We start from the raw sequence: 15,386 nt of genomic DNA, 5'->3' as shown, positions 1-15,386 counted from the left end.
GATTATCACTAAGGGACTAATAAGTCTTTTTTTGACAACAAACTGCAGATGGTCATTGTTTCCGCCAAAGGGCTTCCTGACAAAGTGGTAGGGTCTAATCTGTATATTATCCCTCAAATTTAAAGCAAGAGTGATCATCAAAATTGTAAACTGTTAAACTTTATCATTATATAATTTTTAAATACATTATCTTATTTTACAGTCTTAAGTAGCTCGTGGTTTGATCATCTAAGGGGCTGGTACCAGCACAAAGAGGATTTTGACATACTTTTCTTGACATATGAGGAAATGATAAAGGTAATTAAGATCATGTGCATTATAGAAATATACGTCCATTCCTGGGGCATGCAGTAGAATTTTTACCTATATACAGGTTTTATTGCCAAAGACCTAAACCCTGACAATTGTGATGCCCAGTTACTTACTTTTTTCCAATAAGTATGTTAAAATGTCCGTGCATTTTTTAACTAAGGCCACCGCCCCACTATCAGTATTTGGTCAGTATTCGGTTAGTATTTTTTCTCAGGAGTGGGAGCCAAAAACACGTGAGGAACAATCAGAGAAAAGGTATAATAGAAACAAGTCACCAATTCTGCATTTATCACCCACTCTTGGTTTTGGCTCCCACTCCTGAGAAAAAATACTGAACGAATACTGACCAAATACTGATAGTGGGGCCTTGGCCTTAAGCTAAAATACATATATTCTGCATTACAACAGATTTTCATATTTTTTTAAGTTAAAGGGGTTTTCCAGGAATAGAAAACATAAATAGCTAAAAGAAATGTTAATAGAAATAGCATTTCTAAATAATAGAGATGACCCAATCAAATTTGAATTCTCCAGCTTTGTCAAATTTTTATCTAAAATCAATTTTTCACAAAAGTGATTTGCAGCAAATCACAAGTATTACAATGCCTTCAATTGCCCCGAAAAAACATGTAACACTGCTGAGGTCTCCTAGGACTGTATTGAACCCCTATCAGTTCTATAAAGAAGCTCTCCCAACAAAGTTTTTATCCTCTTTATATATTGCAATCATCACATTATATAGCGCTGTGTACTTACAATTGCTCATTTTGACCTTCTATCCAGTAAATTCTTCTATTTTCTCTGATCTGTGTAGAAACAGGAAGTCTCTTTTCCCTGTTTAAATCATTCCCCTCTTCACCTCCTGTCTCAGCTGCTGCCTGACCAAGTCCTGCCAGGGAGTTTTGCAGAGAATCATGACTCATACAGGGAACATAGACTTCCTGTTTCTACATACAGCTTAGAAGGATTCAGTTAGTCAGTTTTGAATCACTGATGACTGTTTATTCCTTTAAGTAATTTTTCCAATATAAATATGAAATGGATGACATTGTTGATGCCACAGCTGTCCCTACTGACAAGTTTAGTAGCCTCTTTGAAGAGTCTCAGTAGGCGATACATAACCCTCATCAGCTGCTAGTGGTGGATTTCAAAGTATCTTGGAAGCAAGCAAACTGCATGATATATTCAGACCACACTTTATGTTGCTCATACAGATGCTCCAACAGTACAGTGCCTTGTGAAAGTATTCACCCCCTTGGCTTTACACCTATTTTGTTACATTACAATATGTATTTAAATATTTCTGCAATCCGATTTGTGCGTGATGCATCAGCACTAAATAGTCTAAGTTGGTGAAGTGAAGTGAGAAAAATATAGACAAAAATTAAATGTATTGAATAAAATAAGTAAAAATTGGTATGCGCATATGTATTTATCCCTTTTGCTTTGAAGCCCCTAAAAATTTCTGGTGCAAGCAATTACCTTCATAAGTCACATGCTTAATGAAAGGAAGTCCACCTGTGTGCAATCTTAGTGTCACATGATCTGTCAGTATATACACACCTTTTCAGAGAGAAGAAGCAGAGGAGTAGCAAGGATTGATGGATTATTTAGTAGCAGTAGGATTCTAGTAACAGGGGTAGATTATTTAGGCAGTAGAGGTAAGGATGGACTGGAAAGGTGTGAGACCATCAGTAGAGAGGCTAAGTAGCGAGGCTAAGAGATGATGAGGACATGCACAAGTATTTTACTAGATTTAAGGTTGAGAAAAGGATGGATTCTGTAAATATTTTTGAGATGGCGGCATCAAGAGGTGATAAGAATTTGTATGTGTGGTTTGAAGGACAAGGCAGGGTCAAGGGTTATTCAGAGGAAGCGGACTTCTGGTACAGAGGAAAATGTGATGTCATTTATTGTGATAAATAGATCAGGTAGGTGAATTAAGTTGCATGGAGGAAAGATGATGAGTTTGGTTTTGTCCACATTGAGTTTTAGGAAGCAAAAGAAGAAGGAGGAGGATATGACTGATAGACCCTCTGGGATTCTGGACAATAGACAGGTGATGTATGGACGTGAGAGGGAGATATTCCTTTCATTAACGTATAGGTGGTAATGGAAGTCATGCAACTTTATGAGTTGTCCCAAGCCAAAGGTATAAATGAAGAATAGTAGGGGTTCCAACACAGAGGCTTGAGGGACAATAACAGAGAAAGGGCATGGTGTGAGGAAGTAGTATGAAGAGATCCATGAGAGGTCAAGGTCTTTGACCCAAGGGAAGAAATGATCTGTAGTAGGAGGGAGTGGTCAATTGTGTCAAAGGCAGTGGACAGGTGTAGAAGGTGGAGTATAGAAAATTGTCTATTATCTTTGGCGGTAAGTCTTTAGTAATTTTGGTTAGGGCAATTTCAGTGGAGTAGTGGGGACGGAAGCCAGATTGTAGGTAGTCAATGAGTGAGTTAGATAAGAGGTAGGAGGAAAGTCAGTGTGGACATGCTGTTTGAGGGGTTTGGAGGCAAACAGGAGCTTCAATATGAGATGATAGCTGGACGTAAAGGTCGGGGTGAGGTGTGGTTTCGTCAGGAGTGCGATTTTGGTATTATTGAGAGCAGAAGGAAAGATACCAGAAGTTAGTGATAGGTTAGGATTGGTATTAGCATCATGGGGTGGTTGGGGTGGAGGTGGGATGGGATAGGGTAAAGTACACAAGTGGTGAGGTGTGATTTGGAGAGAAGATGTGTGAACTTTCCTTCAGTGATGGCAGGGAGGAAGGTATTGGGGGAAGGGCATTGGTCGGTTATATGAAGAGGTTATAGGGGTTGATTAGTAAAGACATGCCTGATTTGGTCGATCTTGTTTTTTGAAATGAGCGGCAAAGTCTTCTGGAGAGATGAGGGAGGTCGGAGGGGGCAACGGTGGGCGGATGAGGAAGTTATCTTTTTCTTTAACATCTTATTTTACTTGAAGAAACTTTTCATGATTAAATTTAGAAATGAAGCCATGAGTTACTTTTCCCAAATGTAGAGCAGTCACAAAGTTCTAGGCTTTTACGACAATACCCATTTGCAGTTGGTAGATAGCCATCCTTTGTGAGATTTGCTGCTTGATGCAGAGGAGCAACTCATCAAAAAACAATGATGCAAGTCTGAGCATAAGCCATAATTTCCCAAAAGGAAGCAGAATTACCAGCATATATAGTAGTGGTTGAATAATAGGACTAAATGATACGGTAGCAATTGCATCACCAGCAACTTGACTAGATGAAAGTTGAGGAGGGGGGGGACATGTTCCAGCATCACCAACCAGGTAAAAGTAAATTGTTTATTAGTGTATCATTAAAACCGAGTTAAAATCAAAGTTCCTTTCGCGTTTCTGGCACTGAGATGTGCCCTTAGTCATAGGATATAAAACAACAATAAAGCACAATGTTGTATACACATGAAAACCAATCACAATGGTGATGCTGGAAGACGTTCCTCCCCCCTTCTTTCCTTGTTGCATATGGCTGCAGTCACCGCAGCAAGACTAGTTCCCTACAGGAAATCTCCGACCGAAGCTGATGATCACAGCGGCATGGTAGTAGTTGGATTGAGCGAGGCCGCGCATGTCTAGTCGGCATGTAACAGCATGTATGCTAATCAGATATTTGTGGTCACGTGCCCTGTGCCCTTGCCACTAACACTGAGAAATCCTCACAGTGTACAGTGTGAACAATGTGAGGATTCACAAGTTTGCAATCACTTAGAGTGACTGCAGACTTGCAACCTAAGACCAGACAAACCCTTTATGTCTATAAACACTGTGATACAGAGTCCTGCTAACAAAAGGCCCCCATATACATTAGACAATGGGGTTAGCAAAGCGGGCCAGTCACATCCACAAAATGTGGATTTGACTTGCTCCATGTGCTTCTTCAGATCTGTTTCAAATGGAAGAAGCACGGAAGTCTATTTAATGGGTCTGTTTTCCACAGACTTCAAATTTTAGAAAGGAAAAAAACGCATACTGTTAAAATCCATTTTTTTTAGCTATGTGTCAGAGATTTATCACAAATATTACAGGTCAAGAAGGTCTCGCAGGACTACCTGCTGTGATTTCTTGAGAGAACAGCTCTCTGCTGCCCCCTATCGTTTGGACAATTGCACGATTGGCCAACGATCAATAGAGGAGGCCGTAGGCTGTTTGCACTAACAGGCCAGTTATTGGAAAACTAACAGTGAGCTTATGGTATATACATCTTCGGATACCAACACATGGAATATGTGTATATAGCCCCGTACGATCACCGCTAACTCCACGATAACCCCAAACTACTCGCTGCCACCACCAGTCGTTTTACAGACTGACTAGATGCATGATATGTAGCGTATGGCTTTGAGACACTGTTACAGAACAAAAGGATCAGAATTATTACATTTTACATTTCATCATAAGGGAGGCAGTGTTTATGAAAAATATACAAAAGATTTTACAAAGAGGACAAAGCAATACAGTATATACAGTTACCAAAAAAAAAAGAGATAAAGAAGAGAACTTACTATGAACTTAGTCAAAGGAGAGCGCTTTGTTTGGGGCCGTTCAGCAAACGGGACACATGCATGCACAATGTGCCTCTCTCTACAGGAACACAAATCATAATTTGGATTGATCTTTTATCACCCCCTGAGTTCCACCCACACACCACCCCCTGTGATTACCTCATGTAGGCTGGATTGTGGGCTGTCCTCTTTCAGGCTTTTATAAAAATCCCACTTATGCAATAACTCGACTCCTGATGGTCACAGAATTTTGAGATTTCCACCATATTTTCTGTGGGCTTTTACCTTTCCATAGATAGTAAACATGCATAACTGTTGTCAGTTATCTGGTTACTGTGGATTTGTGGCTCATAGGCAGGGGTTACAGTTATGAAAAATGATGTGACGCACCCCTGGGCCTGCTGTGTCGCGCAGCGTCTCGCGCACGGGGGCTTACCCGGAACCGGATCAGGTGAGGGTTGTAGTCTCCGAGTGGCGGGGACCCGGTCCGTGCCCAGGGAGTCAAACTCAGTGTGTGGCAGTCTTGATAGATGTTATTTGAGTGTCGACTACGCCACCCGTTGATTTGCAGCTATGGAGCTGCCGCTGCAGGGCAGACCGCTGAGGCCGGTGTAGAATTGTGCAGCGTGATAGTATAACCCCCAACGGGAGGGGTATGGCCTCAGGGCAGCCGACGTGGAAGATGGGGGTAGCAGGAACCACTCAGAGACGGTGCGGTGTAATTCAGGGTCTTTACTGGTAACAACGATAGACCCTCCCGGAGTACTTGCTAGCGAACGGGGCCTGGTCAGCCTTGAGCAGATGGGATCTCCCCTGGCCAGGCGGAGTTGTAGGCCTCCCAAACTGACTGTACTCTTCTGGCTACCTTGCTAGAAGCGGATATAAGTAGCCCACGTCCCTGAGTGTACCGTGTGGTGCTCACCCGTATGGCCAGTGACTCGGGGCCTTCTAATGGCTTCCGCTCCACGATGGCGGTGCTGGTCCCACGCATGTGACCGTGCCTTCGGGTTTCTGGGCCTGAGGACCTGAAATCCCCTGCCGGTCGGCTTCTGCTGCTGGGTAAGAGTTAGTCCCCACAGCCTCGGACGCCGGGTCCGGTAAGAAAGCTTCTCAGTCAGGGCGAGCTCTGCAGCTGCCAGCCCCTGACTCGTAGTAGTATTGCTCCCACTGAGCTTCTGCTGTTTCTTCCTATGACTGTTTCTTGTCTCTACTCTCCTTGACTCCTAACCCTGCTTCAGCCCCGGGTTTATATAGGGGAAGTTCTTCCCCTCCCAAGACTGGGCAGGAGGTGTGGCATGCACAGGATCCCTGACCAAAGGACCTCCCACCTGCTCTCAGACATAACATTACATTACTGTGGAAACCAGACCCCTGGGGTGCCACAGATGCGTTTTCTTCCCCTGCTAGCCCTAGTGCTGAAAATGTGTGTTTCATCAATATCGGATTCATATAAATTTTGATATTAAGCATTTCCTTTCAGAGATGTTAAGTCTGAGCTGTCTTATTGTATCCTTTCCTCTGCAGAAAGCCAAAGTGTTCCTTAAATCCAACCTGCATCTCCTGTGAACAAAAGGGCTTCCACTGCCCTGTTTATGCATAAACACATGTACCCTTTTGTTGTCCAACTCTTGGAAAAAATTTCTCCTGTCTATTTTAAATCTCTTTGTCTGTGTACCAGAGGACATCCTCATTGGCACTTGGCTTCAATAAGACATTGTGCATTTTAATTTCCTACTTTTTGGCATCTCTTGTTTTACTTGAAATCTGTGTAATAAAAAAAGGAGGGAAGGGGGGTGAGTGACTGCATAGATTTTTAATATTTTCTAGGACACATGTAAAAGAGCTGTGTCGGTACAACTTTTTTTCCTGATAACTGATTGCTGCTTTTCAGTGATGATTACTGGACATGTGAAATGAGCCTAATAGAACTGACAGCTCAAAGTCTGCAATATTCGCAGAAAATCAGTTTGTTGGCAATTTAAAAAAAAATTCTCACACCAAATATGGTCACATGTAAACTTTCACCATCACCATGATGTATAGATGTTTCAACTCATGTAAAGTTGAATACCATCACATTGTAACATTGCTAATCAGGAGACGGTCAGGCAAATTATTCTATTTTTGCAAACTTTGCCATATATGAAGATTTGAAATGCTCAGAAACATTCCAGGCCATGGCCACCACCTTCTTCAAGAGGGTATTTTTCCTTTAAAAAACATTTCCTAATTAAATTTAAGATGTGCACCGCAAAAGGAGTTTATTTGCCAAAATGTAGTAGTTAAACTGTTCCAGGCATTGTTGCTTATGACAATTTCCAATTGCGCTTGATAGGAACATATGTAGTATGAAATTTCCTGCTTGATGCTGAGGAGCAACTCATCCATTGTTCAACTGTTTTCATCCATGCTCACAAGCTGTAAAACAGGTAACAAGCTCAAAGGCCTTGTCCTTGTAGGGTACAACATTCCCCTGCTTCTCATTTCCCATGTTCCCAATAAAATAAAAACACCTATACTCACTAGAGATGAGCGGTGTTCGACTAGAACTGTTCGCCAATCTCAAATTCGAGCTGTTTTGGGCGGTGTTCGAGTTGTTCGACGAACCCGAACGATTTGCAAAAAATTCGGCTGTTCGAGGTTATGTTCGATAACTGTTCGTGCACCAAAAGCGTGTCCTGCATGTCTGGCGCTATTTAGAGCACCAATCATGCAGGGATTGTCTGCCACTCACTGTAATGCCACAGCCATGGTGGTTGTGGCATTACAGTGATTGCCCAAATCGATGGGAACAGTGCCAACAGTGAAACATGAAAAGCCGGCAATTCATCAGCGGCATACACCGGTACCCGACAATTTAGAACCGAAAGAATAGAGCTTCACACATAGATTAGATAGATAGAAACATGTCAGTCACACATATAAGAAGCACAGTGACAGTGTTGCTTACTGTACTTGTCATTTAGTGTAAAGGATTTATCAAAAAAAATAATAGTGTTTTCATGCACCGTCTCTTTAAAAAAGTCGGCCGGCAATTCAGCAGCGGTACCTGACAATTTATAACAGACAGAATAGAGCTTCACACATAGATTAGATAGATAGAAACATGTCAGTCACATATATATGAAGTACAGTGACAGTGTTGATTACTGTACTTGTCATTTAGTGTTAAAATAAAGGATTTATTTAAAAAAAAATTGGCGTGGGGATCCCCATAATTTTAGGCTCTAGCGGAGGTTAACCAGACGGCTGGGGCAGATGTTTGAAGCCTGGGAAGGGGGTAATACCCACGGAGCTTCCCAGGCTACTAATATCAGCCCCCAGCGGAATACCTAGCCTTTACTAGCTATTAAAATGGGGGACCCCCCAAAATAATGACGTGGGGTCCCCCCTATTTTAATAGCTAGCAAAGGCTAGGCAGACAGCTGGGGGCTGATATTAATAGCCCAGGAAGGGTTCCATGAATATTGGCCCCCTCCCAGGCTAGAAACACCAGCCGTCTGCCGCCCCAGAAATGGCGTATCCTTAGGATGCGCCAATTCTGGCACTTAGCCTCGCTCTTCCCACTGCCCTGTAGCGGTGGCAGTGGGGTAATAGGGTTGGGGTTGATGTCAGCTTATAATGCCAACTGATATCAAGCCCAGGTTAGTAATGGAGAGGCGTCTATAAGACACCCCCATTACTAACCCCATAGTCAAAGTTAAAAGAAAACACAAACACCCAGAATAAAGTCCTTTAATTGAAATAAAGACACATTCCTTTATTGTTCTAAATTAAACCATACTTACCATCACGCCCATTCCAGCTGAAGCCAACGATCTCCTGCAATAAAAGAAAAATAATAAAGCAACCTCATCCTTTCCTTTCCATGGTTCCCACGACAGCTTCAGCTCTGCTACATCGAGATAACAGGCTGGACCGCAGCAGAACGCTGCCATCCAGCCTGTCATCCCGCAGACACTGAGAAGCGCAGGCTTGCTTGCCCTCTGCAGTGTCTGGCTGTGACGGCATAAAGATGAGACGAGTTCATGTCCAATGAACTCGGCGCACCTCATGCACGTCACTGACAGCGTGGGAGAATTCTCCTGCACTCAGCACTTCAGCGTGAGAATTCTCCCACGCTGTCAGTGACGTACATGAGGTCAGCTGAGTTCATTGGACATGAATGAGCTCACCTCATGCACGTCACTGACAGCGTGGGAGAATTCTCACGCTGTAGCGCTGAGTGCAGGAGAATTTTCCCATGCTGTCAGTGACGTGCATGAGGTGAGCTGAGATCATTGGACATGAATGAGCTCACCTCATGCACGTCACTGACAGCGCCAGTTCAGGGGAAGGATACAAAAAGCTGTCTCAGAGATTTAACCTGTCAGTTTCCACTGTGAGGAGCATAATAAGGAAATGGAATAACACAGGGACAGTTCTTGTTAAGGCCAGAAGTGGCAGGCCAAGAAAAACATCAGAAAGGCAGAGAAGAAGAATGGTGAGATCAGTCAAGGACAATCCTCAGACCACCTCCAGAGAGCTGCAGCATCAACTTGCTGCAGATGATGTCACTGTGCATCGGTCAACTATACAACGCACTTTGCACAAGGAGAAGCCGTATGGGAGAGTGATGCGAATGAAACCGTTTCTGCAAGCACGCCACAAACAGAGTCGGCTGAGGTATGCAAAAGCACATTTGGAGAAGCCAATTTCTTTTTGGAAGAAGGTCCTGTGGACTGATGAAACCAAGATTGAGTTGTTTGGTCATACAAAAAGGCGTTATGCATGGCGGCAAAAAAACACAGCATTCCAAGAAAAACACTTGCTACCCACAGTAAAATTTGGTGGAGGTTCCATCATGCTTTGGGGCTGTGTGGCCAATGCCGGCACCGGGAATCTTGTTAAAGTTGAGGGACGCATGGATTCCACTCAGTATCAGCAGATTCTTGACAATAATGTTCAAGAATCAGTGACAAAGTTGAAGTTACGCAGGGGATGGATCTTTCAGCAAGACAATGATCCAAAACACCGCTCCAAATCTACTGCATTCATGCAGAGGAACAATTCCAATGTTCTGGAATGGCCATCCCAGTCCCTAGACCTGAATATCATTGAACATCTGTGGGATCATTTGAAGAGGGCAGTCCATGCTCGGCGACCATCAAACTTAACTGAACTGGAATTGTTTTGTAAAGAGGAATGGTCAAAAATACCTTCATCCAGGATCCAGGAACTCATTAAAAGCTACAGGAAGCGACTAGAGGCTGTTATTTTTGCAAAAGGAGGATCTACTAAATATTAATGTCACTTTTCTGGTGAGGTGCCCATACTTATGCACCTGTCAAATTTTGTTTGAATGCAGATTGCACATTTTCTGTTAGTACAATAAACCTCATTTTAAGGCAGAAACATTACTGTGTCCAACAGTTATTACATATATCAAACTGTAATAGCTGTTGCAAAAACACCAATTTTTATAAAACATTAAGCTTAAGATTAATAGGGGTGCCCAAACTTTTTCATATAACTGTAGTAAAGGCTAGGTATTCAGCTGGGGGCTGATATTAGTAGCCTGGGAAGCTCCGTGGGTATTACCCCCTTCCCAGGCTTCAAACATCTGCCCCAGCTGTCTGCTTAACCTCCGCTAGAGACTAAAATTACGGGGAACCCCACGCCAATTTTTTTTAATAATAAATCCTTTATTTTAATACTAAATGACAAGTACAGTAACCAACACTATCACTGTACTTATTATATATGTGACTGACATGTTTCTATCTATCTAATCTATGTGTTAAGCTCTATTCTGTCTGTTATAAATTGTCGGGTACAGATGCTGAATTGCCGGCCGGCTTTTTTAAAGAGACGGTGCATGAAAACACTATTATTTTTTTTTGATAAATCCTTTACACTAAATGACAATTACAGTAAGCAACACTGTCACTGTCATTCGTATATATGTGGCTGACATGTTTCTATCTATCTAATCTATGTGTGATTCTCTATTCCTTCTATTCTAAATTGTCGGGTACAGATGCTGAATTGCCAGCCGGCTTTTTTAAAGAGACGGTGCATGAAAACACTATTATTTTTTTAAATAAATCCTTTGCAGTAAATGACAAGTACAGTAAGCAACACTGTCACAGTACTTCATATATATGTGACTGACATGTTTCTATCTATCTAATCTATGTGTGATGCTCTATTCCTTCATGTCTAAATTGTCGGGTACCGGTGTATGCCGCTGCTGAATTGCCGGCCGGCTTTTTTAAAGAAAGCGTCTTCTGAGCAGTTTGTGAGCTTTTGGACACCTTTGAAGGTGTTTTCTATGTGTTCCTATGTGTTTTTGTTTGCCTGCCATTGGTTTTAACGGTGTTCGACAGTGTTCTAAGGTGTTCGACGAACAGTTCGACGAACAGTTCCTCGAACATCCCAGTGTTCGACGAACCGAACCGAACACTACGGGGGTGGCTCAACACTAATACTCACCTCTCGTGTCAGCATCATTCCAATGGTGTCAGCATTCAGGTTCCCGGGGCTCGCGTGTAGTTTGAAATGTGAGCCCTGTACTTAATCACTTCTAGAGTGGATGTATAAGTAGTGTAGAGGGAGTAGGAGCTTTTACTGCTCTCTGACCTCTGACTGTCTCTTGATTACGTATAAATCTCGAGGTGGGGACTGTGATGCCAGTGTTGATTGGGCACCAGGCTCACATGTCATATCAACCACATGTGAGCCCTGGAATGCGAGTGCCGACAACGCTGGAATGGCGTGGGACGAAAGATGAGTATAAGTGTAAATGGTTAGCACTGCAGCCTTGCAGCGCTGGGGTCCTGGGTTCAAATCCCACCAAGGACCACATCTGCAAGGAGTTTGTATGTTCTCCCCGTGTTTGTATGGGTTTCCTCCGGGTTCTCCAGTTTCCTCCCACATTCCTGATAGGGAATTTAGATTGTGAGCCCCAATGGGGACAGTGCCCATAATGTTTGTAAAGTGCTATGAAATTAATGGTGCTATATAAGTGATTAAAATAAAATAAATGAATAATTGTTTTTATTTTATTGAGACCAAACATGGGGAATGAGAAGGGTTTGTCCTAATAGTGGACAACACCTTTAAAGGGAACCTGTCACCAGGTTTTTCCCATATGAGGTAGGTCCAGTACCTATATGCATTGTAGTATGCTGTATATATGCCCACAATCTGATCTGCAAGCCAAAAAAAAGATCTACTATTATATTTGGCCCGGTCCGATAGGTGTTGCTGGTTTTGGTCGGGTGCCTCCTCTTCTTGTGATCGCTGTCCTCCTTCTTGCATCGTGAGGATGACGCATCCTACATCATCCACACAATGTCTAGCATCACGCTTCTGTGCAGGTGTATTTCTCTCTGCACTGTCGAAGGCAGAGTAAAGTACTGCAGCGCACATGCGTCGGTGCTCTTTGGCCTTTTCCTGCTCATGCACACTGCAGTAATTTGCTCTCCCTAGACAGGGCAGAGAGAAGTATGCCTGCGCAGGAGCGCGATTGTGACATAATGCTTGCATCTTATTGCTGTAGAACTGGCAAAATGATATTGAAATGTTATTGTTCATATACATATATAAACAGATTACTTGATGGTCTAATATTTATGTTACAATATTGCGGGGGGGTTGTGTCTGTTTTAGGACCTTCGGTCTGCTGTGCTGAAAATCTGTAACTTTGTTGGCTTAAAACTTGATGATCAAGCAATAGACATCGTGGTGGAAAAAGCAACTTTTAAGAACATGAAACATGATCCTCTTGCTAATTATACATTTCTTTCAAATGAAGTTTTAGACAAGAGTAAAGGAACTTTTTTACGTAAAGGTAAAGTACAAGTTAAGGGGTTGTTGGAGCTGAAAAAAGAAGCAACAAATGTAAATAAAATAAAAAAATAGTATCTATCTAGCATCTAAGCTCTGGTCATTATCAGTCTTTGTATGTAAGCTTCGAGCAAATGTGCATCATGCAGGCACATGACTGTGCCATACGTACTGGTATAACTGCTGGCTGAGCATACATATTTTACATATTTATGGGGAGCAGTGGATAAAATGTTGTCAGACAATTCTGTCACTGGAAACCATTTCATAAAATGTTACCAAGGAGAAGGCATACTTTAATCTGATGAATTATACAGTCCATTGTCCATAAAGATAGTGTATCAGTGTTTTCTCTTCTTTTTACCAGGGATTGTTGGTGACTGGAAAAATACAATGACGGTGGCACAGAGTGAGATGTTTGATAAAATCTACAAAGAGAAGATGGGGGATCTGCCAATTAAGTTTATGTGGGAGATCAATGAAGAAACCGCATCCTAGAGTTCTGTTATTTTCATAAAAACCTTAGAATGAATGTCCAACTTTAAACAATGTCTTGTGCTTTAGTATAAATTGTTCCAAACATTTCTGTAAAATAATTTATAGAGAACCTTTCATGACTTTTTTTTGTTTTAAACTGGATACATCCTGAGATGAGGGCTGAAGCACTGAGTGACAGTTTTTTTCTATTTTGCATGCCACTTGTTCCCAAGATATGAGCTTGTGAAATTTATATGTAAATTTTCCCTTCAATCACATGGGTGGTAACATATTCTACTTAGGGGGCATGTGCAGAATATGCCCCCAGATATCAGCAGTAAGAGAAGCTGGTTTTGGTGTACATCACTGAGATAGCAGCTCTGGCAACGTACAATGATATAAACCTAATACAGGAGGCAGGACATACGATCAATCTTCTCTTGGGCAACAAGCTTGTGGGAACATGAGAAATAGTGACTGGGCAGTGTAAGGCATTTTATTCCCTAGGCAATGAGCAGAGCAGCGGTATTGGGCACATTTGGTGTGCTATTATGATGATTACGTAATGTTGGGGGTGGGTGTAGTTGGCAATGGAGACTCAGATACAAAATCATCATCATAGCCCACCTCATATAATACCACTACTCTGTTAATTTCCAAAGGGTTACAATGCCCTGTGGAAAAAAATTGCGAGCCATTCACTAATAATCATCCTGCCACAAAGCTTATTGTCTAGGGGAAAATTAATAGTATGCCTTGCCCCCTGTATTAGGTTTAGAGCAACGTAGCTTGCCAGTGCTGCTCCCACGATGATATGCACCAAGCTCAGTGTAATGCCTGTGGATTGTGGACCCACTGTGCTACGGCCGGGCTTACCCTGGAGGGGCGTAACTAAGTAGCTACCTGGTATTCACTGAAGTCTCTGATGGTGAGGTTAGGCTTGTGCGGAAGGAAGCTGCCAGGTACCACTCCAGGGCAGTGTCTTGACCAGTTGCCGCTGACCCCAAGGAACAGAGACGCCGGCTCGGATTGTGTGTTCCAGGCAGGACAGGGTGGCCAATAGTATGGGTTCAGACTGTGCGTCTTCTGGATAGCAGACAGTACAGCCACTGGAACTTGTACAGATTGTGTGGCTTCAGGATAGCAGACAGGTCAGGAATTCAACCGGGATACAGGTTAGACAAAGCAGGGTCAGGTCAGACAAAGCCGAAGAAGTGACCTAACAGCAGGCAGGCAAGTATTAACTAACTTTGCACAAATGTTGCTGAGGCACCACCCAACAGTTGGAAGTGCCTTATGTAGTAAGTGCCTCCCAGTTATTGCCTGGGGACACTTTTAGAGAGTACACACAGTCTCTTTAAGAGACATAGAGTGCACACACACATGCGCTCTAAACTCCAAGTGTACTGCCAAGGAGATCTGCAATTCATGCGCATACACTGGAGAATAGGAGATGAGGTAGGAGAAGCAGCCGGGCAGCTTGGGTGGTGAGTAAGTCGGCATTCTTGACACCAAACTCCTGCTTCTCTCCATCTGTCGCCATGCTGTATGTAATAATTATGCAATTTTTGGATGTGAGGATTTCACGGCGGCGTCATGCTGATAATCCCCGTTTTAATATTTTTTGGGCTTATTCTGTATTTTTGCTTTTGTGATGTCTCTTGCTTTTGAAGCAGCATCACAGAGGTGGAAATAGTAGATTCGCTATGAGAAGAGAATCTGTTAACGCCAATGTGGTTGAAGGTAAAATCTATAATATAATCGTGGATACGTCCCTCTGTACGAAGCCTTTATAGACTGCGCAAGCGCGATGCACCTGCGCAGTCTGGCTCCAGACAGAAGAACGCATCGAGCCGTTACAGGTAAGAGGAGTGTATGGCGCCAGAGATCGTGGTATGCGTAATCAATGAACGCATACTGCGATCTCAGGCGCCATACTTACATACTTAACTGACCGGGGGGAGCATTGCCGCGGCGCCTTTGTTCTGGCTGGAGAGCGGGGCAGGAGTGAGGTGTTGGAATTGGAGCATGCTCATAGCGCGCTATCCGGCGCCATTTTACTGAAGACACATTTGCAGTGTGTCTTCAGCAAAATGGCGCCGGACAGCATGGTATAGGCATGCGCGTACTCTGGCACCACACTCCTCCCCCGGCCTCCGGCAGAACGTGTGCAGCGTGATAGGGATGAGGGGTACCATGCATACCAGGCCAGGAATGAGGGGAACCATGCAT

The 15,386-nt window shown here is 43.1% G+C and overlaps 1 protein-coding gene across 1 annotated transcript in view; it reads left to right on the top strand.

Moving 5' to 3' along the window:
- Positions 1-15,164, top strand: part of LOC141259639 (amine sulfotransferase-like) — a 278,373-nt gene extending 263,209 nt beyond the window's left edge. The window contains exons 5-7 of the mRNA XM_073675902.1: positions 203-297; positions 12,501-12,681; positions 13,045-15,164. Of these exons, the coding sequence (XP_073532003.1) occupies positions 203-297; positions 12,501-12,681; positions 13,045-13,175 (407 nt within the window). The 3' untranslated portion in view covers positions 13,176-15,164. The remainder of the gene's footprint in view (positions 1-202; positions 298-12,500; positions 12,682-13,044) is intronic.
- The last annotated feature ends 222 nt before the right edge of the window (positions 15,165-15,386 follow it).

The sequence above is a fragment of the Phyllobates terribilis genome, unplaced genomic scaffold (genome assembly GCF_046119375.1).
Source record: "Phyllobates terribilis strain yellow unplaced genomic scaffold, ASM4611937v1 Scaffold_3__8_contigs__length_932513732, whole genome shotgun sequence".
Classification (NCBI taxonomy): domain Eukaryota; kingdom Metazoa; phylum Chordata; class Amphibia; order Anura; family Dendrobatidae; genus Phyllobates; species Phyllobates terribilis.
Note: the sequence above shows the minus strand (reverse complement) of the source record. Positions and strands in the feature narration are given on the sequence as shown.